The 23708-nt window shown below is 35.6% G+C and overlaps 1 protein-coding gene and 2 long non-coding RNA genes across 9 annotated transcripts in view; 2 read left to right on the forward strand and 1 right to left on the reverse strand.

The window, feature by feature from the left end:
• The first annotated feature begins 388 nt into the window (after positions 1–388).
• On the forward strand, positions 389–4013 carry LOC131533897 (uncharacterized). Of its 3 annotated transcripts, XM_058766375.1 has the most exons (4): positions 389–2856; positions 3082–3157; positions 3241–3364; positions 3556–4013. In XM_058766375.1, the coding sequence occupies exons 2-4, from the start codon at positions 3135–3137 to the stop codon at positions 3856–3858; spliced, it is 450 nt and encodes a 149-aa protein (XP_058622358.1). In that variant the 5' UTR covers positions 389–2856; positions 3082–3134; the 3' UTR covers positions 3859–4013. The 3 variants fall into 3 exon arrangements, with proteins under 3 accessions (XP_058622358.1, XP_058622348.1, XP_058622337.1); XM_058766365.1 differs by having other exon boundaries at positions 3082–3364; XM_058766354.1 differs by having other exon boundaries at positions 389–3364.
• A 7215-nt stretch (positions 4014–11228) lies between these two features.
• Positions 11229–16088, reverse strand: LOC131533935 (uncharacterized). The gene is made up of 4 exons (XR_009269252.1): positions 12973–16088; positions 12127–12167; positions 11919–12031; positions 11229–11706 (listed from the first exon to the last, which is right to left on the reverse strand). It is a non-coding gene; the product is annotated as an uncharacterized LOC131533935 (long non-coding RNA).
• A 260-nt stretch (positions 16089–16348) lies between these two features.
• LOC131533921 (uncharacterized) overlaps positions 16349–23708 on the forward strand; it is a 7668-nt gene continuing 308 nt past the window's right edge. The window contains exons 1-6 of one of the 5 annotated variants that reach the window (XR_009269249.1): positions 16349–16587; positions 16688–16738; positions 17009–17100; positions 17182–18100; positions 19864–19978; positions 20157–22361. This is a non-coding gene — a long non-coding RNA (uncharacterized LOC131533921). Of the gene's footprint in view, positions 16588–16687; positions 16739–17008; positions 18101–19863; positions 19979–20156; positions 22362–23230 lie in introns of those variants that run through there. The other 4 variants (XR_009269247.1, XR_009269245.1, XR_009269243.1 and 1 more) reach the window with 4 other exon arrangements.

The raw sequence follows: 23708 nt of genomic DNA on the forward strand, positions 1-23708 counted from the left end.
AATGTATGAATTTAGAGTTTAATTCATTTTAATGGAAAAAATGGGTCATAAAAAATTTATAATAATTTCATAGTATCATAAAACCTCCTCAAAATAAAAAACTGAAAATATTATTGAACAAAAATATATGACATTGATTTTCCTTTTTGTTGGAAAAAAACAAAACGTACATTTCAAGCAGCAAGTGTGATATTATTGTATATTATTATAAAATCTTATTAAAATTCTAAATAATAATCAAAAAATATTACTGAACAAAATATATTACATTTTCCTGAAAAAAGAAAAGAAAAGAATAATTTCAAGTGTGAACCAAAACAAACAAACAAGCAAACAAAAAAAAAAAAAAAAAAAAAACTAAAATTAATTAAGTAGCAATTGTGCATAGAAATGAAGAGACTCATTTTAATTAATTTTAATGGGAAAAAATCGCTCATAAAAATAGTATAAATATTGTATAGTATTATAAAATGATATCAAAAATATTATTGAACAAAAATATATTACATTGATTTTCTTAAAACCAAAAATAAAACAATCATTTCAAGTACCAAGTGTGACCCAAAAATGAAGGGACTTCTTAATTAATTTTAATGGAAAGAAAATGCTCCTAAAAACTGCATAAATATTGCATAGTATTATAAAATCTTCTTAAAATTCTAAATTCTAAAATATATTACACTGATTTTCCTGAAGAAAAAAAAAGAAAATAAAGAAAATAATTTCCAGTAGCAAGTGACTAGAGTTTAATTAATTTTAATGGAAAAATAGCTCCTTAAAACTGTATAAATATTGCATAGTATTATATTTTTGTTCAATAATATTTTTTTATTATTATTTAGAATTTTAAGAAGATTTTATATTACATTGATTTTCCTGAAGAAAAAAAAAGAAGAAAAGAAAATAATTTCCAGTAGCAAGTGTAACCCAAAAATGAAGAGACTCGAGTTTAATTAATTTTAATGGAAAAATAGCTCCTAAAAACTGTATAAATATTGCATAGTATTATACAATCTTCTTAAAATTCTAAATAATAATAAAAATATATTATTGAACAAAAATATATTACGTTGATTTTCCTGAAAAAATAAAATAATAATAATAATAATTTCAAGTACCAAGCATTACCCAAAAATGAAGAGACTCAGTTTAATTAATTTTAGTGGAAAAATAGCTCATAAAAACTGTATAAATATTGCATAGAATCATAAAATCTCCTCAGAATTCTAAATAATAATCAAAAAATATTATTGAGCAAAAATATATTACATTGATTTTCATAAAAAAAAATAAAAATAATTTCAAGTACCAAATGTGGCATGAAAATGAAGAGACTCAGTTTAATTCATTTTAATGGGAAAAAATAGCTCATAAAAATGGTATAAATATTGTATAGTATTATAAAATTATATCAAAATTCTAAATAATAATCAAAAAATATTATTGCACAAAAATATATTACATTGATTTTCCTAAAAATAAAATAAAAAAAACACAATCATTTCAAGTACCAAGTGTGACCCAAAAATGAAGGGACTCAGTTTAATTCATTTTAATGGAAAGAAAATACTCCTAAAAACTGTATAAATATTGCATAGTATTATAAAATCTTCTTAAAATTCTAAATAATAATCCAAAAACATTACTGAACAAAAATCGAATACGTTGATTTTCCTAAAAAAAAAATTATAATAATTTAAGTACCAATTGTGGCATAAAAATGAAGAGACTCAGTTTAATTAATTGTAATAGGACAAAAAAATAGCTCATAAATGGTATAAATATTGTATAGTATTATAAAATGATATCAAAATTCAAAATAATAATCAAAAATATTATTGAACAAAAATATATTACATTGATTTTCCTGAAAAAAAAGTGTGACCCAAAAATGAAGAGACTCAGAGGATTAAATGCTTCAGATGAATGTGTTTAAAGTCCAGCTGCACACTCACTCTAGCAATGCTTTGAATGTTGGTTTTCAAATATAAAAGAAGAAGAATGTAATTTTAGTCTGAATTCTATAACATTTATATGTATCAGACGGTTAAAAGCAACTTACTGTGCATTCAGACTATACTTTTTTTTTGTTTTGTTTTTTTATCAGTACGTGTGTTCCCTGGGAATTGAACCCACAACCTTTGCACTGCTAACACAATGTTCTGCCACTGAGCTACAGGACAGGAACTAACACTAAAACTACATGAACTCAAAAATATTCTAAAAATTCTAAATACAGTTTTTGCCTATTGCTTACACACTAAAACCGAATGCTTAGACCAAAGCCTCAATACCTAAACTTCTTGCAGCATACCTTAAACAGTGTAACCACAGCTTAAACACATTGTCAACTTTGCACTTTGTTTGCAATTCTATAACACACTTATTGCAAAACACTACACACGTTTTCTTACATTAGACACTTTGTTCAAAAACGAAATCACCTGTTATCATTGGGAAAACACTCTGTTCAAAATACTCATCTGGCAACTGTAGGCACTTACATACACACCTGAAAACACTTGCACACAAAACAGAACACCAATCGGTCTGAGCCTTAGCACTACAAATAGACATCAAGTAAGCCATTTTGAGAACTTTGCAAGCATGGAGGCAATGAGAGTCAGAGTAAGAGGAGGACAAAGAGAGAGAGGAGTCGGACGTGGACGTGGAAGAGGACGAGGACAAAGACGAGGACCAGTGCGGAGACGTGTATCAGATGACATCAGGGCTGCTCTGGTGGACCATGTGATAAATCATGGCCTGTCCGTGAGGAAGGCTGGGCAAAGAGTCCACCCTAACCTCAGTCGCTACACAGTAGCATCAATAATAAGGACATTTCCGACTGGAGAACAGGTATATCTTCGAGTTTCTACTCCAGACTGTACCTACTGTATGTGTCACATGATTCTGTATCATATTACAGTATTACTGTACTAACTGTACTATGCAAAATGGGTAGTGCTGTGAAGTATATGTAAAGGAATACCATTGTGATGTTACAGTGCTGTGTACAGTTTGAAAGTACAGTATGTGAAAAAGAACCTAACCAATGACATCTTGTGGTGGCATTTTCTACAGAATGGTTGGACGACCTCCTCAAGGTGGAAGGAAACGGCTCTTCACTCAACAACATGAGCTTGCCATCATTGAAATGGTGCGAGAAAATAATGCAATCCAACTTCGTGAGTTGCAACAACGTATAATTGCAAATAGAAATATATTCAACAATATCAACAGGATCAGCATTTCTACACTAAGTCGCATCCTACAGAAACATACCTTCAGAATGAAGCAGCTGTACAGGGTGCCATTTGAGAGGAACAGTGTCAGGGTCAAGGATCTGCGCCATGATTATGTGCAGGTTTGTGTCACTTTACTTTACATACTATATATTGTGATGTGGGAATGAGGGTTTATGCTGCCACCTGCCTTGCCTGTAGCTTGTAGTTTTTGTCTATACTGACCCAACCCAGCCCCTACTTGTGTGAAAATATAGACAGTGTAGTTACTGTATATGTTTTCAATAACACTATTCAATATTTTCTGTTACAGACAGTTCTGGATTTTGATGCCGGCGAACTACCACATGAGTTCTTCTATGTGGATGAGGCAGGCTTCAATCTGGCCAAAACCAGGCGTCGGGGCCATAATAACGTAGTTGGACCAAGGGCTGTTGTAAATGTCCCTGGGCAGCGTGGAGGAAATATCACCTTGTGTGCTGCAATTAGTGTCCAAGGAGTCCTGCGTCACCGTGCCACTCTAGGTCCCTACAATACAGGACAGATCATTGCATTTCTAGATGCACTACATGCAGGACAGACCACAGCAGCCCAGGTTTGTTGTCATCTGGGATAATGTTAGTTTCCACCGGGCTGCTCTGGTCCGAGATTGATTCAACAAGTTGTTGACAACAACCATAACCATTTCACACTTTTATACCTGCCCCCTTACAGCCCCTTTCTAAATGCAATCGAGGAATTATTTTCTGCGTGGCGGTGGAAAGTATATGATCGGCAATCACACGCCCGCATGCCTCTTCCATTGCTTGCAGAAGAGTCATGCGGGCGTGTGATTGCCGATCATATACTTTCCATCCAAGGGTGGATTCGGCACACAAGGCGATATTTCCCCGATGCCTAGCCCGCAAGGACATCGCCTGTGATGTTGACGAGGTCTTGTGGCCAGATCCATAAGACCCCCAGCCCCCCACCACACATACACATGCACATGCACACACGCATGCACACACGCACACACACACACACATGCACACATGCACACACACACACACGTGTTTCGCTATCCTTGTGGGGACATTCATAGGCGTAATGGTTTTTATACTGTACAAACTGTATGTGCTATTGCCCTACACCTAAACCTACCCCTTACAGGAGACTTTCTGCATTTTTAGATTAAAAAAAAAAACGTAATTCTGTGTGATTTATTAGCTTGTTTGCCCACGTGGACCTCAATTTAGGTCCCCACCGTGACACGAGTCCCCATGAGTCTAGAAAAACCATGTATTCAGGTTTAAGTCCCCACCAGAATAGAAAAACAAGTACACACACACACAAAACAAGTATATGTTTTTTTTTTTTTCAATACCAATTTATCCAGTAATTGTTTTGTTTTTTTACTTTTGTTTTGTTGCTAAATTTGATGATTTGTGATTCTATTTTTCTTTATTTCTGTAAGAATGTTTGTTTTTTGTAAAAACTCTTGTTTGATTACTGCAGAAATTCTACTTTTGAGTTTTACAGAAGAAGAAGTCTGAGAAAATGACAATAAAAATAGAAACACAAAGACTGCAGTGTTTTATATGAAGCCCAGCGGTGTGTTGCTGGTGATATGAAAGAGTAATTCAAATGGTGCTTGTGTGTATGGTTTTGTTGCAAGAATTTCATTTTTAGAAAGTAGTGTTACATTTTGATTGCAGTGTTTCATTTTGGCATAGATGTGAGTTGTTACAGTTTTTCTCGATTGCTAACACACTGTAACTGATTTATTTGGCCCATTTTTCCAAACCATTCATACAGTTCTCAAAACAAAGACATGTTTCTCAAAACTTTTAACACATTTCATCTGTTTGCACACGTTCCAATTTGCTCAGTGTTTTCTGCAAAACTCTACACAAAAACGCCATCATTTTGCACAGGTTAATCCAAGTTCTCATTCAGCAAACTCAAACACACAATATAATTAACTCAAGCATCAAAGAATGAACACAAACAGCACGTTTATCCATGTGTGAACATTACAGTTTTTTTCAGCTGCTACACACATTTTTAAAACTTTGCCTCTCTTTTTCAAAACTTTATACACAAATCCAATAATTGCACACACAAAATGCAAAATGTCTCACATCTCTTGCAAAATGAAGCACTGCATTCAAAATATCACAAACACATCTCAAAATCAAACATTTGTCTTACGTTGCAAACACTTTCACCATAATATTATATTTTTGGATATATCATATACACACAGTTATTCAAAACCTAAAGCTCTTCTTTCAAGAGCTCCTGTATAAACGCAATATTGAAAACAAACCTTTTTTTTTTTTAACTGCAAGCATTTGTGGTTCTGAATACAGTATTACACAGTAAGAAAGAAAGGAAATACATTGTTTGCATCCAATATTCAAAACCTACAGTTTTTCTTCGTCACTTTGGTGCATTTCTCGAATTATCCTTACTGTAATACCGGCAAAGAAGAATATGCATTTCTCAAAACAATTTGTGCAAACAGCACCACACAATGGATTACCTGCAAAAGCCTGTCACTTACTCAAAATCTTTAGTTCATCTCTCAAAAGTAAATATTTATGTCAATGAACATATTAGTGCCATCAGAACAAAAAGTCCTTGTTTCATTGTTCAAACTGCTTAGTGTTTGACTATATGTCTAACATATATGTTTCATGTTGTCAAAATAACACTGCACTCTGTTAGTATTACCTAATGTAAACTATGGCAACAGTTTAGAGGACAGTTATTGTACTGAAATGCAGAAGGCTGAGCTTCTTATGTATGCCATATATCCATTTCAAAAGTACAATTTTACACTACTGTACAGTGGGTACGGAAAGTATTCAGACCCCTTTAAATTTTTCACTCTTTGTTATATTGCAGCCATTTGCTAAAATCATTTAGGTTCATTTTTTCCCTCATTAATGTACACACAGCACCCCGTATTGACAGAAAAACACAGAATTGTTGACATTTTTGCAGATTTATTAAAAAAGAAAAACTGAAATATCACATGGTCCCAAGTATTCAGACCCTTTGCCGTGACACTCATATATTTAACTCAGGTGTTGTCCATTTCTTCTGATCATCCTTGAGATGGTTCTACACCTTCATTTGAGTCCAGCTGTGTTTGATTATACTGATTGGACTTGATTAGGAAAGCCACACACCTGTCTATATAAGACCTTACAGCTCACAGTGCATGTCAGAGAAAATGAGAATCATGAGGTCAAAGGAACTGCCTGAAGAGCTCAGAGAGAGAATTGTGGCAAGGCACAGATCTGGCCAAGGTTACAAAAAAATTTAAGGTTCCTAACAGCACAGTGGCCTCCATAATCCTTAAATGGAAGACGTTTGGGACGACCAGAACCCTTCCTAGAGCTGGCCGTCCGGCCAAACTGAGCTATCGGGGGAGAAGAGCCTTGGTGAGAGAGGGAAAGAAGAACCCAAAGATCACTGTGGCTGAGCTCCAGAGATGCAGTCAGGAGATGGGAGAAAGTTGTAGAAAGTCAACCATCACTGCAGCCCTCCACCAGTCGGGGCTTTATGGCAGAGTGGCCCGACGGAAGTCTCTCTTCAGTGCAAGACACATGAAAGCCCGCATGGAGTTTGCTAAACAACACCTGAATAAGATTCTCTGGTCTGATGAGACCAAAATATAACTTTTTGGCCTTAATTCTAAGCGGTATGTGTGGAGAAAACCAGGCACTGCTCATCACCTGTCCAATACAGTCCCAACAGTGAAGCATGGTGGCATCATGCTGTGGGGGTGTTTTTCAGCTGCAGGGACAGGACGACTGGTTGCAATCGAGGGAAAGATGAATGCGGCCAAGTACAGGAAAACCTTCTCCAGAGTGCTCAGGACCTCAGACTGGGCCTAAGGTTTACCTTCCAACAAGACAATGACCCTAAGCACACAGCTAAAATAACGAAGGAGTGGCTTCACAACAACTCCGTGACTGTTCTTGAATGGCCCAGCCAGAGCCCTGACTTAAACCCAATTGAGCATCTCTGGAGAGACCTAAAAATGGCTGTCCACTAACGTTTACCATCCAACCTGACAGAACTGGAGAGGATCTGCAAGGAGGAATGGCAGAGGATCCCCAAATCCAGGTGTGAAAAACTTGTTGCATCTTTCCCAAAAAGACTCATGGCTGTATTAGATCAAAACGGTGCCTCTACCAAATACTGAGCAAAGGGTCTGAATACTTAGGACCATGTGATATTTCAGTTTTCTTTTTAATAAATCTGCAAAATGTCAACAATTCTGTGTTTTTCTGTCAATATGGGGTGCTGTGTACATTAATGAGGAAAAAAAAAGAACTTAAATGATTTTAGCAAATGGCTGCAATATAACAAAGAGTGAAAAATTTAAGGGGGTCTGAATACTTTCCGTACCCACTGTATGTGTGATATTGATTGAAAGAGACTGGATTGAATTCACAGTTACACTTTTACTAGTAGTCTGACTTGCACAGAGAACTATATAATACTTTTTGAGCAACATGCCATTAGCAACTGATAATGTAGGAAACCGCAGATAATCGGTTGCATGAATGTACTAAAGCAATCACAACTTGTTCAAAAGAATGAGAAACTGCTTTTATGATGTGCACAAGTGACTAGATGATTTGGAGTTTGAAAGTAGTTTTGAGAATTTCATTTTTGATCTGAGAAATGCATCAAAGCGACGAAGCAAGAAAAACTGTATAATTTGACCTGTGGTCTATTTATAAGTGTTTGTGCATGTGAGAAGTTAGTGTGAAGCACTGATGAATTAGTGTGGCATTTTAAATGGTTGTGTTTGAAAAAGGAATTCATGATACTTTCTGTTAGATTGTTGTGTGTTACATAGAGAATTGTGTTGTGTTTTGCAAAAAGTGTTTTCTGAAATTGAAAACTGAGTCAAATGCCGAGAATTAGTGTAAGGTTTTTCAGATTTGGTGTGTGCTTCTGCTGTTTGAGTGTCAGGTTTCAGAAACTGAGCGACAAGTAAAGATTTTGTGTGTAAGCAGTTGAAAAAAACTGTAAGTAGCAAAACTGATGACACACAGGTCAGAATCTCAGGATGATAAGCACAGGAGCACAGCTGATTATGTGTTTTGGAAAATGATTCCTGGTAGAGGGAGACAAAGAGGAATAGGAGGGGAGGAAAATGAAGGGGTTGAGGTCAAAGGTAGTTTGTTCCTGATGAAAAACAAAGCACTATAGTTGAGCATGTTCTTCTGCATGGACTGACCGTGAGGGAAGATAGCTTACAGGCTCATCTACAAGGTTTCAATACTACTGACACATACAATATAATTACAGTACATAGCAGCAGTACTTCAGATGAGACAACTTTCATTATTCTATGTACAGTAAATACTGTAGCACACATCCTCAAACTCATTACTGTTGAATTGATTTGTAGCCAAGTAGTCCTTACATCTACTCTATTTGTGCAGAACTGAGAGACGACTGTGCAGGGAAGGCAGAGAAGTCTTTTTTCAGAAGACCACTATAACAAATAAGGATACTAACAATACTGTAATGCAGTTTGGCTGAGGATGCTGAATGAATGAATGAATGAATGAATTGATTTATTTATTCATTCACAGTAACTGACAGTATAGTTCAGTGTGTGTTTACTGTATATTCAGTTGTTTGGTTTTTGAAATTTTCTCTTCTAGTGCTTTTCATCTACTGTAAGATATCTTTACAATCATGTAATGAAAGTAAACTTTTCTTAAAATTTATTGCTGAATTTTACTGTGTCTGCACAACTCTTTATGTTGTATACTGTAACAGATATTGACTAGCAAAAGGATTCCTGTTTCCCAAAAGGAGGTTTTTGTAACAGTGTTTTGAATAGATCTCACTAGTGTTCTCTAGACAGGAAAGTATTCTGAGTATGTGACAGGTTTGTGTATCATCTGAGGCCAAAGATTAGATTCTGACAAAAGAGAACATGTTTTTGACTAAACTGTTTGATTTTGACCTGGAAGTTTGAAGCTTGCACAAGTTGGTGTGTAGTTTTGAGATTGTGTTTATAGTTGTGAGAAAATGGTGAATTGTTTCATGAATTGTGTGTTAGAAATCGAGAAAAACTGTAATCTCCAAGTGCTGTGTCTGACTGGCTTGAGTGTAGATTTTTGACATAATGAGCCAAATTCTGCAAAAAGTGTGTAAGCAATAGGCAAAAACTGTAATAATCAAAAAATATTATTGAACAAAAATATATTACATTGATTTTCCTAAAAATAAAAAAAAATAATTTCAAGTAGCAAGTGTGAACCAAAAATTAAGAGGCTCAGAGTTTAATTAATTTTCATGAAAAAATATATATATATATATATATATATTGCATAGTAACATAAAAAATTCTCAAAATTCTAAATAATAACCAAACAATATTATTGAACAAAAATACATTACATTGATTTTCCTAAAAAAAAAAAAAAAGACTAAAAACCAAAAAATAATTTCTAGTACCAAGTGTGGCATAAAAATGAAGAGACTCAGTTTAATTAATTTTAATGGGAAAATAGCTCATAAAAACGCTCCATATGAATGTGTGTAAAGTCAAGCTGCATAAACACACTTTTTCTCTAGCAATGCTTTGAATGTTAGTTTCAAACGGAGTAGGAGGAGAAGGAGAGAAGAAGGAGAGAAGAAGAGGAGGAGGAGGATGTAATTTTAGTCAGAATTTTATTACACTAAAATTACATGAACTCAATGTTGAAAAATAAAAAATATGGCCTGAGAAATATTAAGCAATAGTGTAAATATGACACATTATTTTACACAAACACTAGTATATTTGTCTCTATCTGTGTGTGAAAAAGTAAAGTTGCTTGGTGGAAGGGTACAGAGGTAAAACACAGGAAGAGGCAGAAGAGGCCAAGGACAGAGGCGCATATCAGATGAAATAAGGGCCACTGTTGTGGACCATGTTGTCAATCATGGCCTTAAAATGGCTGAAGGGTGCAGCTAAATATTGGGAGATCAACCATATCCTCAATAATTCAAACATTTCAAAACAGTTTCTTTCAATCAATATCCCACATACAGTAATGTGTAGATTTGTACTTTTGAAATGGATATATGGCATACATAAGAAGCGCAGCCTTCTGCATTTCAGTACAGTAACTGTCATCCAAACTGTTGCCATAGTTTACATCAGGTAACACTAACAGAGTGCGCTGTTACCCAGATAGCAAAATTTGTCTGGCCCACCTCTGGGCCACAACCTTGCTTCACTTCTGGCCCAGTTCTGGCTGGGTCCCCGGCCCAAAACTGGCACACACACTGAAAACCGACTCAAACAATTTCCTCCGGCCCAGATGCGGCCCACGCCCTGTAAAATGACTCTTATTTATTGACGTGGCCCAGATCTGGCCCGCATACTGTAGAGTGACTTCTATTATTTTATGTGGCCCAGGTCTGGCCCAGACACTTTAAGCCAGATCTGGCCGAGACTTGGCTTGGTCCCCGGGCCGAATGTGGCCCAGAAACTGCTAAATGTAATTCAGCAGTGAAACACAAATACAACCATTTAAAAACATTAAAAAGGCTTTAATTATAAAATTACCAAATACTTTAAATATATATGAACAAATGCACTACAGTATAAACATTCACACTTTTTAAACCACAAAGTAACAAGTAAATTATATTTACTGCATAATATATATATATATATATATATATATATATATATATATATATATATATATATATATATATGAAGAGTTCATTTGCAGAAACCGATAACTTCGTTTTAACAATTTAAAAAAATCATGTTTTTTCATTGTGCATTCCAATTAATCTCAATCAAACTGCATGCAGGTTATTTTGATTAGGTAAAGAATAACTAATAAATACTAGCTAACTAACACAATAAAACAAAAACATGATAACAAAAAACATGATTTTTAAAAATATTTAAAAACGGAGTTATCCATTTTTGCAAATAAACTCTTCATATATAAAACATTGTGTGTCATAATTCAGTTCAGTTCTTATCAAATGGTGTCAGTGCAGTCAAGTCAATAATATTGCTGAATGTTAGGTGTCTTCAACCAAGCAAGACAAAAGGCAACAGTGACAAGGAACCCAAACCCAAACAAGACCAGGCTCAGTCAGGAAACAGTCTCGTCTGGCCAAACGAATGAACGTGGCGTGATTATTCCAGGCTGCATCACAAGTCAGATTGTGGATTGATATCATTCAGAATATTTCATCCAACTTCTTCTGCATGAAGTAATATCACGCCAGCAGGTGAAGCTGGTAAAAAGGGTCTGTGCAGAGGGCTTGTCTGGTTCTCGTAGTCTTTGCTGAGGATCTGTGCTGGGGCCATCAGTGAGGTCTTCACAGGGATCTGTCATCTAGCTGACATGGTCTCCGCTGACAGTCAGGGATGTGTTGTGGTCGTTCCTGGTGCAGGTCCACCGTCTGGTCTGGATACCGTAACCTGGGGATAAGGGTGAGACAGTATATAAGCAACTAATATAAGCAATGATGTCATTCTTCTTACAAATTAACATGTACATTAGATATTGTAGGAAGTGTTGCTGCTTACCCTAATTGGTGCAGCATACAAATCCTTTAAGAGATTTGAATTATAGAGATATGGTAGTGTGTCATGTGTATGGACTGTTAAAGTGATGGGTCTTTTAAACTCACAGAGTGTGTCTGCCTCCTGAAGTCCACCCTTTTGATCAGCTGGAGCCACCTCTTCAGTCCCCTTGACCTCCATTTCAGCAGCATTAGCTTGAAGGTTTTTTCCAAATTGCAGCCTTGAAATATGTACAAATATATATTGGAAGGTAATTATTTAATCTTAAGAATTACAGCTTTTTACAATCATTAGGACCAGAGCCAGAATTCGCACCTTATATGTTTGATGAATGTTCATGCAGCAGCTCAGAATTTCTGTAAAAAAATAAAATAAAAGTTTAATCTGAACACTATATATATGTAATCTGACATTTATTTAAGTTTGTTTGCTCATAATAATCCCCACCACAGTAAAATAAGTATGATTTTAATCACATCACAAGTTTTCATTCACTCTAAAAACGGAACCTGCTGAAGTGCAGCAGACAGATTAGGCCTCCATTCAAGAACAAAAGATGATGCACTTACATTTTACGGCTCTCTTACGTATCTATAGTGTTTTTCTCTGTCAGAGCTTCCCACACGGCAGTGTTACCACAAAATAAGTATTATTATTAAATTCAGATTGCACATATTGAATTATTTTAGCAGGTGTAATGCTACAACAGCGTGCTCAGTTTGATTTACAAACAAATGAGTCATTTGAATGGTTAAGTGAATAGAATCAGAGAGTCACTCGTATAGATGTTTATGGCGCCACCAGCGCGGTCCGACTCCTTTGATTCAATAGCAATCACTCGTTGAAAAAGACGAATCGAATGAATTCTAGCAAACAAAATAGAATTTAACTCATTAAAATATAATTACCTAACATTATTGTGCACTGGATACAGCTCATCGGTTTTTCATATTAAAAAAAAATTACATATTGTTTTCCTAAAGAGACCGCGTCTGACAGTTAGGCCTAACGTTACTCATCAACACTCAATATATCCGGACCGAACGGTTTTTCTGACGCCATTATCATCGCAAACCTAACAGAAACCATCTAAAAACTATACTCTTCGTGGCATTTAAATATCAAACAACACTAGATTGATCGTTAAATAACTTAACTAACCTTTTTGCAGCTGAAGTATTCCTCTTGAGAACTGTGCCCGCCGAGATCTCCTCAGGATTAACCGCCAAATCTCTCTCTCAGGCGGCTTTCATTCTAGCAGCGGCCGCCGGAGACTGAACCAGCTCGGGCTGAAGGTAGATACACACAACTACACCGAGTGTGGACCTGCCGCGCGTAAAACAGCTCTCAGCCGAGATCGGCCCACAGAGAAGAAGAGTCTGTCAGCCAGAAGTGTTTTGTAGAGTCGGCGCGGCTCTGGCCCATTATCTTCTCACCGACGTCGTGACTGAGCCGACAGTACCGCATTTCAGCCAGAATCGGCCGAGTGTGCTTGCTATGTGGGTATGTTTGACAACATGGCTAAGCATTTTTGAGTACTTTTTACACCTCTGCGCGGGAGTGAGTCCTGTAAATTATCGTTCCATGTGTGTATGGAACAACATTTGTAACCATAGCAACATTCTGTCTTGTGGGAGTGAATCAAAGTTTAGCCATTTGTTATGTGCCATTTTTTGACTAAAGACTCTTTTTGTCCGTCGATTTTAACTAAACTACCGCTGATAGACATGCTGCGTTGTGTTTCTGCTCGGGAGGCTGCTTTAGAGAGTGCTGTCTTGCAGTGTTGCCATGTCCTCATATTTACCAGTGCATGTTGTTTGATCTTATCTCATAAAGATAGGCACTTTATGAAGTTAATGAAGTGGTCTGTTGTGGATATGAGATATATGATTTTTTTTTTTTGGTGTTATAAAACAAAGCATTTGGGTGTTTTAGTGTTTTTTGTGCTTGTCCTTGTCTTTTTTTTCTATGAAGATCTGGCAACACTGACACTTTGCCGCAGGGCTCATGAGCGCAGCTAGCCCTGTGTGCTAAGCTAAGACTTCTTTCACTGTTATTTTCTTGCATCTCACATACAGATGAAGACACGTTTCTGATGCACGTTCAAATACGTCATTAAAAACTAGTTGTTCAGTTCGGTTCCGTACACACTGCGTAGAATTTCTGTAAATGCGGTTGTCACTACCTGTATTTTTCAGGAGTTAATGCGGTTGTAGGATGCGGTTGTCACTCCCGTATTTTAGTGAATTGTGTGTGTACAGAACGCGATTAAGGAGTAAAAGGTGAACTGACAACCGAATTTAGCTGCAGTGTGTACGTGGCCACAGAAACATGAGTCTTGTTGCTAGGAGACACATGACAGTGTTCTAAAATCTGCTGAAATATGAAACATGTTTGATCTCCTGGACTGGACAGAATCAAAGTCTGAAGCTAAAAATCTGAGTCTGTGTCTAATCATACATATATTACATCTGTCGACTCAAAGCAGACTGACTCTGACTTTCAGCAACTAGCGTCGACTTCTCCTCTGACTAGAATATCTAGAAACTTAAAACGAGACAAACATTCAAAAACAGTAAAAGTAATGCCCTTACGAAAATTAACCATGTTTTTTTTGTAGTAACCATGGTTTAACTATGGTTTTTGCAGTAAAACCATAGTAACTACAAAATTAACCATGGTTTTACCACAGTAACCATAGTTAAACTATGGTTTACCACAGCATTTTTAGTAGAACCATTACAAAATAACCCATGGTTTTTCAACTACATATTTAGTTATTTCTTACTCTTAAAAAAAAATAGGGCTCAATAAAATAATCATAATTAATCTCATGATTTCTGAAAATGAAACAATCAAATTTGGCAAATGTGTTGTCAGTTATTACAAAAAATACACTCTTAAAAAATGGTTATTTGGCAGGGTGTATGGTTCCATGAAGAACCTTTAATATCCAAAATAACCTATCCATTGCACAAAAGGTTCTTTAGACTATATATAATGGTTCTTCACAATCAACATTTTTGTAAATATTTTTTTTCTGGAAAGTGAGATCAAGTGAGCTAAATGTTCCTAGCTGCCTGGTCCAGAACTCATTCCAGACTCATTTTCTTTTAGTTGTGTTCAATTAAAGCTCAATGAAGTATTAATTTTTAGTTATAAATAGTGTTTAATTTAAAAAACACCAGCAGATTAGTCCTTTTATACTTTTTACTCCTATTTTAACGCTGTTTTGCATGTCTCAAAAAATGTATTATGCTTATTTAGCAAAAGCAAAGTTTAGAATAAAAATCATGTTTTAAAATAAAATAAAAAGGCTGAGTGATACAAATCTTAAAATATAATTTATTTTTTTATTTTTTATTTATCCCACTATCATACATTTTGCACCAATGTATTGGTCGTAGAACTACAAAATGAGTTTCAAATTCGCGATTTAAAGAAAGATTTTAAGAGGTTTGTGAATGCTGCAAGACTGTGACGTGTTTAAATGGACTCGCGCGCTCATTCAAACGCTTCAGCGGCGGGTAGGGCTGTAAGATTCCGAAATTTTTGGAATCGATTCCGATTCGATTCCTGGTTCTGGAATCGATGGGAGTCGATTCCGAGAATCGATTCCTCTGTTGTTTTCTATTCTTTTTCGATTCTTGTTTTTTTTTTTGATCGAAGGAACCTAATCTCGCCATGACTGCAGGATATAAAGGTCGTAGAAAGTATCCTTCTCATAATATTTATTTGTATATAAATATTACTTTCATATGAAGCTTTATTTGTAAAAAAAAAAAAAAAAAATGACAATAAATTTCTATAGCTATGATTGATTCTTAAATTGTAATTTTGTCTCCTTTGCCCGTGAAATTAGTCATAGCTCACTGCTCAGCAGGGACATGCATTTATCGCATAAACTGAACAAGACATGAAGTGGCTAAAATGTGCACAGTTCAGCTGAACGATGAAGTTTACTTTGACTGTATGCTTTGGACAAAATGAACAAACTGTACATTGAAACAAAATAACCAGAACATGATAGCGCTCGTGGTTTATCTGTCAATCAGATGCGCTCTCGGCCACTGATCCATGCTCGTGACGTTTTCTTTTAGAATTATCATTGGCTGATAGAAATAAAAATAGAATTTTAAATGGAAATAAGATCCTAAATCACGTCATGATCTATTCTGCCATGCAGCGCTCAAAATTGTGGACAACATAAGCCAGTTCCACCGTAAAATAACCCTGAATATATATATATATATATATATATATTTTTTTTTTAACTGGTTCATTAAAACTATCGAAATAAACTTCTAATCACTTTTAGCGAGCATGAGGCGAAGGGTAAATATAAAAATGAAATAGATCTTTTATATATATAAAATAATCTTTTATCTCACAACTCTCGTAATTACCGCTTTTATCGAGCATGAGGTGAATGGTGCTTCTCAAACAGAAGGCTGCATCCTCAAATTATGATGATGCAGTACCGACTCGTTTTCTTTCAGTTTATTTTCGTGAATTTAAATGTGTGCAGCCTTCATAGGATGCATCCTTCCGTTTGAGAGGCTCCCATAGATAAGCTTTGTTGAACTGAAAAAAGCTCTGAACGAGGAGTCGATTCCTCTTGACTCTCGATTCCCAACGTCTCGGAATCGAGGAATCGATTCTTTTTGGAATCGATTCCCAGCTCTAGCGGCGGGAGTTGCCATGGAAACGGTGAGCAACACTGTAACTGACGAACAGTAAATCTCCGTCTCTCGCTGCTGTTTTCACTGCTTTCAGGTGAGTTTAGTCCCTAAAATCACATAAATATCACATACAACTGTTCCAGACACTTTCTTACATGTAACTGACATGTTTCTGTTGAATATTTACTTCACAGAAATGTTTTACAGTCTTCGAAAAAGTCCGCTAACATCTGTTTTCAGACGAGGTATGTTAGGCTGACTCTGAAGCTTGAGCTCTTATTTATGAAAGTTTGGGTTTTTAATCACATCTTTATGTGTAGATGAGAGGTTTTGTTAGCTTTGTAAATGGTTTATTGGAAGTTGTCTAAGTTTAACCTAAAATATGTGCTTTACTGTTAATGGGTGACGTCACTTACATGAAGCACGAATTAACTGAATCTAACATCAGTTCAAAAGTGCTTTGATCTTTCATAGTAAACAAATACTGATAAATTAAAATTGTTCTGTGGTTTCAGGAGTGATAATATAATCTTTCTACTAAGGAAGAGAAGCTCCAAGATTTCAAAATTTCAGACGGGAGCTGCTGACAGAAATGCAGAAAACACAGGTGAGCATAGAAGAAATATGCATTCATGTCAGGGAATAGGCTGGATTCAGATGCGGGAGTAACAGAGGCTTTATTGAGCAGACAATAATAACAATAACAGGCGAGGAGCGCTCCCGCAGACGGCTTGCGTGGATGTGGGAATTCCTTCACACACAGATGGGTGGATGGTAGCGGCTGGAGCAAGCCACAACAGCGGCAGAGGAGACGGAGCCGGCAAGGCTGTTCGCTATTCCGAGCGAGAGGTAGAGCGATCCACTAACGAGTCTGCAAAGACCCAGGAATGGCGGAAGCCAAGGGAGCCCACAGGAATCTGAGCGCACAGACAGGTACCGGATAATTAACTAGCAGCAACGAGCACTGGAGCCTGAACAGAGCAAGACAGGACAGGTAAACGATACAAACTAGAGACAGTCAGAACAATGGAAATAACCAAACAGTCTGACAAAAGACAGAGTAACACAGGGAGCTATAAAGGGAATGCTAATGAGATGACTAGAACCCGGTGTGAAACAAGATGAGCTAACAAGCAGAGAAACAAGGAGGGCGGGGAAACAATCACGCTGAAAATGCGCACATGGCGAGCTGTCAAAACAAGGCCACGTACACAACACCTGAACACAGAGACAGAAAACCCAGGTGATCAGACCCGAGACCCGACACATTCATATGCGTTTTTTTCACAACATATTTTCTTATATCACCATGCATCTGTTATATTACAGTTCATTAAAGGAAGGTTTTGACAGGTAGTGACACAAACCTAAATACATGAATGTTAATAATTTTATTTTAAGAAATTGTTTGTGTGTGTGTGCATGTACAGTTTTCTTTTCTGCTTTCACTTCTGCTCTAGCTTGCTTCCTTTAAATAAAACTAAATATCTTTGGCTCTGTGATAAATTGCATATTATGTTTCTAGATTATATGCTGATGGCCGTGCAGCAGAGGAGTGCAGTCTCCTTTCAGACAACATCTCTAAGTCGCTATGTACCATGTTACTAGTAAGTAAAACCTCAAACATACAGGACACTACTGTTCAAAAGTTTACTGTTCAATGATTTTTTAAAATGTTTTTTGAATGTGTTTTTTAAGTAAGTCTTCTGCTCACCACTACTGTATTTATTTGATTAAAAATACAGTAAGAACAAAAATATTGTAAAATATTATCATTTAAAATACCACTTTTTTATGTGAATATATTTTAAAATGTAATTTTTTTGCTGTGATCAAAGCTGTATTTTCAGCATCATTACTCCAGTCTTCAGTGTCACATGATCCTTCAGAAATCATTCCAAGATGCTGATTTGCTGCTCAAGAAACATTTCAGATTACTACCTTTGTTGAATACAGTTTTTGCTGCTTAATATTTTTATGGAAACAATACCATTCAAACATTTGTGGTAAGAAAAGAAAGAAATTAATACTTTTATTAATCAAGGGTGTATTACATTTATCAGAAGTAACAGTGAAAACATTTATAATGTTGGAAAAGATTTTTATTTACTAAATTGTTTAATACATTTAATAAATGTTGTTAATTGTACTTTCTATTCATCAAAGAATCCTGAAAAATGTATCACCGTTTCCACAAAAATGTTAAGAAGCAAAAACTGTTTTCAACTGTTTTAATAATAAGAAATGTTACTGAGCAGCAAATCAGCATATTAGAATGATTTCTGAAGGATCATGTGACCCTGAAGACTGGAGTAATGATGCTGAAAATGTTCTTTTTAACGTGTAATTATATTTTGCAATATTACTATTTTTTTTCCCAAAAACACTGTAATGTTTCCAAAATCTTGACAGTTACTGTATAATTGTTACTATATTGCTTAAATACCATTAATTGGATGGATTGATGGTCCAAGATGGTGGGATAGGCTTCAGCCCCCAAGACCTTAGACAGGATTTGGTTTGGAGAGTGAATAGATGGATGCATGAACTTCCAAAATACTTTGACTTGCTTTGATTTTGTTTCTATTCCGACTGCTGTTCAGCTTAAAAATACCTTTCCATTATCGTTGTTTGTCATTTTGCATCATTATACCTGTGCTAAACCTATTAAAATTAATTCAATTCAATTCAAGTTTATTTGTATAGCGCTTTTTACGATACAATCGTTGCAAAGCAGCTTTACAGGAAGTTAAGTTTCTACTATATATATGCATACACATACGCACACATGCACATATATATACTGTCACGAATCCAGTGTGCACTTCTGTTCGTTCACCACCAGAGGTCACTCGCTCATCATATTGACTTTCACACCACACATCACATGGACTGCATTTCCCATCAGCCATCTCACCAATCACACGCACACAGCTGTCACCAATCACTCATTGCACTAATCACACGCACACCTGATCCCACGCACATACTGATCACACACGCTTTATAAGCCTTGGACTTTCTCTGCCTCTCTGCCGAGTATTGTATGCGTTTACCGCTCTCCTAGTAGTAGCTACTCTACAAAGCCCTGGATAGTTTTCCCTGCTGATTTCTAGCCCGTGTTCCCTGGATTATCTCTCTGCCTTGCCCTCTGGACACTGTTCGCCGATCATCGACCTTTGCTTGCCCTAGGATTGCTCTTTGTTTTGTCCCTGCCATACCTGTTTGCCATTGCTCGACCCTGCCTGTATTCATGACCATGCCTATCAATAAATGCTTGCACTTGGATCCGAATGTCTCACGTCTCGTCAGCCGCGTTACATATACATACATATACACATACACACAGATTTTTTTTTTTTTTTTACAGGATCCTATGTACCCAGCCTCAACCATTCATCAGAAGGACTGTGAAAGCAGGAACTCTTTGAACCACCAGTGGCAGTTTCCATGGGATGAAAAAGGGCATAGTAGTGGATGATGAGGTACTGACATTAACCTGCCAAAAAAGGTTCCTCTGTGGCATCGCCACGAAACCCCCTTTTTGGTTCTTTGTCACCTTTTTTTTAAGAGTGTAGATGAGAGTGTGCAACTGACCAATAACAACTGAGTATTCTAGCAAGTTGTTTATTAATATTTTGTATATATTCTTCTCATTTTTAGGTCCTGAGACCATATGGGGTGAAGATCAAGACAACCAAACCAAAGGTGGACTGTAACCTACTGGACTATATGATAGACTTCATACTGACCACTACTGCCGTGTATGCAGCATGAAAAGTTTTTGAAAAGAGGGGCATTTCCTTCAAGTAAAAGTGTGGAGGATTCATCTGGCCTTCATCGGCCCCCATGAGGTGACTCGATGTAGAATAAATCAACTTGCTTTAGGCTTGAAATGACTGAAATCTTCTCATGTGAGTTGATATCATTTTAAACATTCTTTAAAGTACTTCTCATTTCTTGTGAATGTATTTTGTTGTATGTGTAAAACTTTTCCATTGAAAGAACCTTTTTTACCTTCATTGATATTGTAATCAAGGTTGTTAATGCGACCTTGATGCACCCGATGGACTGCACACATCTGCCTGTGTTGGGCTTGTGTTTACAGGTTGTATAAAACTAGGCCTGGCTGCAACAACTAATCGATAATTAAAATAATCATCAACGAATTTGAATAGTGCATCAAAACAAACAGACCGCTCATAATTCTGACTAAAATACACATTTTTCTCAAATATTTTTTTGTTAGAAATTAAGTGTAGGTTTAAAACCCTACATATAACACAAGTAATCATATTTATGAGAGCAGTAACATTAAAGGCACTATTGTTGGAACTGTCCATTAATATAATACAATATAATTACTCTGTTCAGACGAATGATTGTGTTTGTTCCTCGTACCTCTTACAAGTTAACATTTGTTTTTGTTTTTTTGTTTAAATTGTTTTAAATTCTGTTTCAAAATAACAAGCAATCTGTTGTTTTTAGGCTTAGAATGTAATGTTTGTATTTTAACACTTTAATGCTTATAATGTACAGCAGAGCCTACATAGAGAAATTAATTATTTGTTTTCATAGGCAGGATGTGAAATGACATTCTTTAAAATAATGGATTAAAATTATTTTAATTAAAAAATTACGTATATATTTTATTTATTTGTCATCCAATTACTAGTATTAATAATAAAAAAATCTACAAATAAATTGGTTATCCAAAAAAATTGTTAGTTGCATGCAGCCCTACAAAAGATATTGTTAAAGAGGTCGGCGGTATAATGTTATGTGTGAACACCAAGTCATGTTTATTTGTACAACATGTAATTAATTTCTATAGAGAATGCATTATTACAGTGAAACAATTTGCGATTTTTATTTTGTAAATTAGCATAAAGCCATGTCTACCACTGCAGTGCTTTATCACTATTTTTTAAATAAAGTTATAGTTCATAGTTCTGAATCATTTTGACATGTGACAACAATATTTTGTTTCAGATGATGTAACTGCTACAATAAAGCCTGTATCATAGAATAGTAACTTGTCATTCTGTTTTTATTTTGTAGATGTTTGTTGAATAACTAGGCTTAAATGTAATTTGAGGTACTTTAGTAAAACCATGGTTAAACTATGGTATTACAACCATAGTTCATTTGTGGTACTTGAACCATGGTTTTTAAACCAAACCATGGTTCGCACCAAAAAACCACGGGTACTACAGTCATGGTTAACTACAGTTTTACTATAGTAAAACCATGGTTAATTTTCGTAAGGGTGAAGAGCTCCAAACCGAGGCAGCCATTCGCAGCACCATCTTGGCAAAAAGAAAGAAAAAAAACTCTTTACCTTCACAGACATAACGAACGATGTTTATGCAAATTATGTGTTTTTCACATAACCATGTGACAGTTTAAGAGCAATAAGACGTGAAAGAGAACTTAGTTTAGTACTCACACGCCAAGTGACAGCCGCTTCCTGTGTGCTCAGAAAACCAGAAGATTAAACTAATATGGTTTAAAACACACGATTTCGGCACGATATACATGATAATCAAAACCAAACAGATGTTTCTTGTCAGAGTATCTGAGGTACCAGCTGTAAAGGCACAGCTCTATTCTGGAAAAAAGGGGCGGGGAGCAGCAGCTCATTTGCATTTAAAGAGACATGCACGAAAACAGTGTGTTTCTAGTGCCACTCAAAATAGGCTTTTTCAAAACGATATAATAAATGACCTGTGGGGTATTTTGAGCTGAAACTTCACTTATTCTGCACAATATGTCTCCTTTAAAGGGTTGGAAAATAAAATAAAAAGTAACTGTCCCCTCAATTTTAAATATTAATAAAAAATATTGAACAAAAATATATTTCCTAGAAAAAGAAAAGAAAAAGTTGTTTCAAGTGTGACCCAAAAATAAAGGGGTTAAATACTTTAATTTTAAACGGAAAAATAGCTCATAAATATTGTACAAATATTTGTACAATATCTATTCATCTATTGAAATATCTATTCATCAAAAACCTGAAAAAATTCTACTCGGGTGTTTTCAGCATAATGATGATAATAAATGTTTTTGAGCAGCAAATCAGAATATTAGAATGATATCTGAAGGATCATGTGACTGGAGTAATGATGCTGAAAATTCAGCATTGATCACCGGAAAAATTACATTTTAAAATATATTTAAATGGAATAAATAGAAAACAGTTATTTTAAATAGTAAAAATATTTATTGCAGGCTTGGTGAGCAGAAGAGACTTCTTTAAAAAATAACTAAATCTTACTGTTCAAAAACTTTTGACTGGTAGTGTAGGTTTTCAACTTCAATTATGACTTCCATCAATTATGAAAAAAGATAAACGAGGTGAAATGATTAGTGTGTTGCTGCTGCATTCTGTCCAGCACAGCTTCCTTTCGTTCACAGCGGTGTACTTTTGTTCCTCCTTACAAGTCCAAATTTAACAACCAAATCAGTCAAATATGTAAGTGTGGTAAAATTGACTCACACAAGTTAACCTAGAACTAGTTTCTGATCAAGTATTGATAATTGTGGAACTTCCCTGATATTTAAAATGACTAATTTCATGAAAGACTTTATAATGCTGTTCATAACGCCTACCAATAATCATGATTTCAATATTGAGTAAAATGATTGTGTTCATGATATTTCTGCTATAATTGAGCAGCTCTAACTAGTTTACAAGTTCATCTGTAACATGTTTCTTCTGCTTCATCTTATCACAGAGGAAGGAGTGGATGAAGAAAGTTTTACACTGGATACTAATTCCAAGAACTTTCAGCGAGGAGACGATGGAAGAGAAGACCTCACTACAAGCTGTGGATCGGTGTTGAAACCTTTCTATGTGTATGACATCAACTACCCAAAGCCTTTTGCTCCCATTCGGGAGTTTTTGCAGCACAGTCTTTAATATTCCAAGATTTCCTTCAACACACTGCCTCCTCCTTAAAAATGTTTTATTTAGTGATCATCAGTCGGTCCAGCAGCCAGCAGATTTGTTTTTATTATTATTAGTTTTTTTCAACTACTTACACACATTTTCAAAACTTTGCATCTTTTTTTTTTTTCTTCAAAACTTTACACACAAATACAAGAATTGCACACAAAATGCAAAATGCCTCACATCTCTTGCAAAATGAAGCACTGCATTCAAAATATCACAAACACATCTCAAAAGCAAACACCTTTGCCATAATATTAATT

The sequence above is a fragment of the Onychostoma macrolepis genome, chromosome 03 (assembly GCF_012432095.1).
Source record: "Onychostoma macrolepis isolate SWU-2019 chromosome 03, ASM1243209v1, whole genome shotgun sequence".
NCBI classification, from domain to species: domain Eukaryota; kingdom Metazoa; phylum Chordata; class Actinopteri; order Cypriniformes; family Cyprinidae; genus Onychostoma; species Onychostoma macrolepis.

Excerpts from the sequence above, each read along its gene's own strand:
- LOC131533897 (XM_058766354.1), top strand. The coding sequence starts at position 3,053 with ATGACATCTTGTGGTGGCATTTTCTACAGAATGGTTGGACGACCTCCT. Across the intron at positions 3,365-3,555 it reads TGCGCCATGATTATGTGCAG|ACAGTTCTGGATTTTGATGC; the intron begins GTTTGTGTCACT and ends TTTCTGTTACAG.